The sequence below is a fragment of the Penaeus monodon genome, chromosome 23 (assembly GCF_015228065.2).
Source record: "Penaeus monodon isolate SGIC_2016 chromosome 23, NSTDA_Pmon_1, whole genome shotgun sequence".
In the NCBI taxonomy this organism is placed as follows: domain Eukaryota; kingdom Metazoa; phylum Arthropoda; class Malacostraca; order Decapoda; family Penaeidae; genus Penaeus; species Penaeus monodon.
This window is the reverse complement of record NC_051408.1, coordinates 30,824,276-30,825,271: the sequence shown is the minus strand read 5'-3', so window position 1 is coordinate 30,825,271 and position 996 is coordinate 30,824,276. Positions and strand designations below refer to the sequence as shown.

Here is a 996-nt window from a genome sequence, read left to right as displayed (position 1 = left end):
CATATTCACTTACCTTATCAAGTGCTTCTCCAGGTGCATCATCAATACTTTGCCCAATAATTGACCACCTGTCAACACTATGAGCCAACACCAACAAACTATGGCCTCCTGACACTAACAAAACCAGAAATGGGAATTCAATCTGAAAGTTTAACATTCTTTGTGTTAATTTTCTATTACTTGTCAACTATTTGGGGCACATTTTTGTTTTGGTGAATAACAGATATAAAAGAATTATATTTCTCAATTCTCATATTTCATGACTAAAGGGAATTAACAGAAAAAATGACAAAAATTAAGATAGGATATAAAGAAGAAAATGAAGAAAACAAAAACACATAAACTAGAAAAGTAAAACATCAGAAGGAACACAAGGAGTATAAAAGAGGAAGCTAAGAACAATTATATTAATAATAAAAAAAAGAAAGATGAAATTTTTGGAAGAAATACTAAAGGCAAGTTTCTAACATTTCAATCCTCAGTCTTTAACTTACCTGTTCTACCATACGGACAGTAAGAGCATGTGCTTCCATATGGTGAATTGGTATAAATGGTTTTCTAGCATTCAGTGCTAGCTGTTTCCCATATTCAGTACCAACACTAAGTGAAAGGGGCAGCCCTGTATAAAAATAAAAAAATATGACATTACTCTCTCTCTCTCCTTTTTTTTTTTAAGTGAATCTTTTGGGTATGGAATATTTCTCACAAAACAGAACTAGAGTTTTCAGTATATGATATAGCTAGTTGTTAAAAGTATTAATAATTGACTCATACATGTTATATCTGATACCCTTTATTAAGAAACACTGCCAAGTATCAGTAAATAAGGGGACCATCCCTGAGATAGCACAGGTTTTTGGGTTTTTGGTAAGAACAGAAAAAGGTCTTACAGTTTGACATTAGTATTGGCAAGACATGTGAGGTTTTCTTGCACATCTAAGGCATACAAAGGGATGAAAGCTTTATGAGATGACAAAAATTGTGAGTGGAAAGTAA

General features: G+C 32.4%; 1 protein-coding gene across 1 annotated transcript in view; it reads right to left on the bottom strand.

The window, feature by feature from the left end:
- LOC119587926 (probable tRNA N6-adenosine threonylcarbamoyltransferase, mitochondrial) overlaps window positions 1-996 on the bottom strand; it is a gene marked incomplete in the record, with an annotated part of 7,208 nt that overhangs the window by 3,757 nt on the left and 2,455 nt on the right. The window contains 2 exon segments of the mRNA XM_037936636.1: window positions 14-142; window positions 495-619. Of these exon segments, the coding sequence (XP_037792564.1) occupies window positions 14-142; window positions 495-619 (254 nt within the window).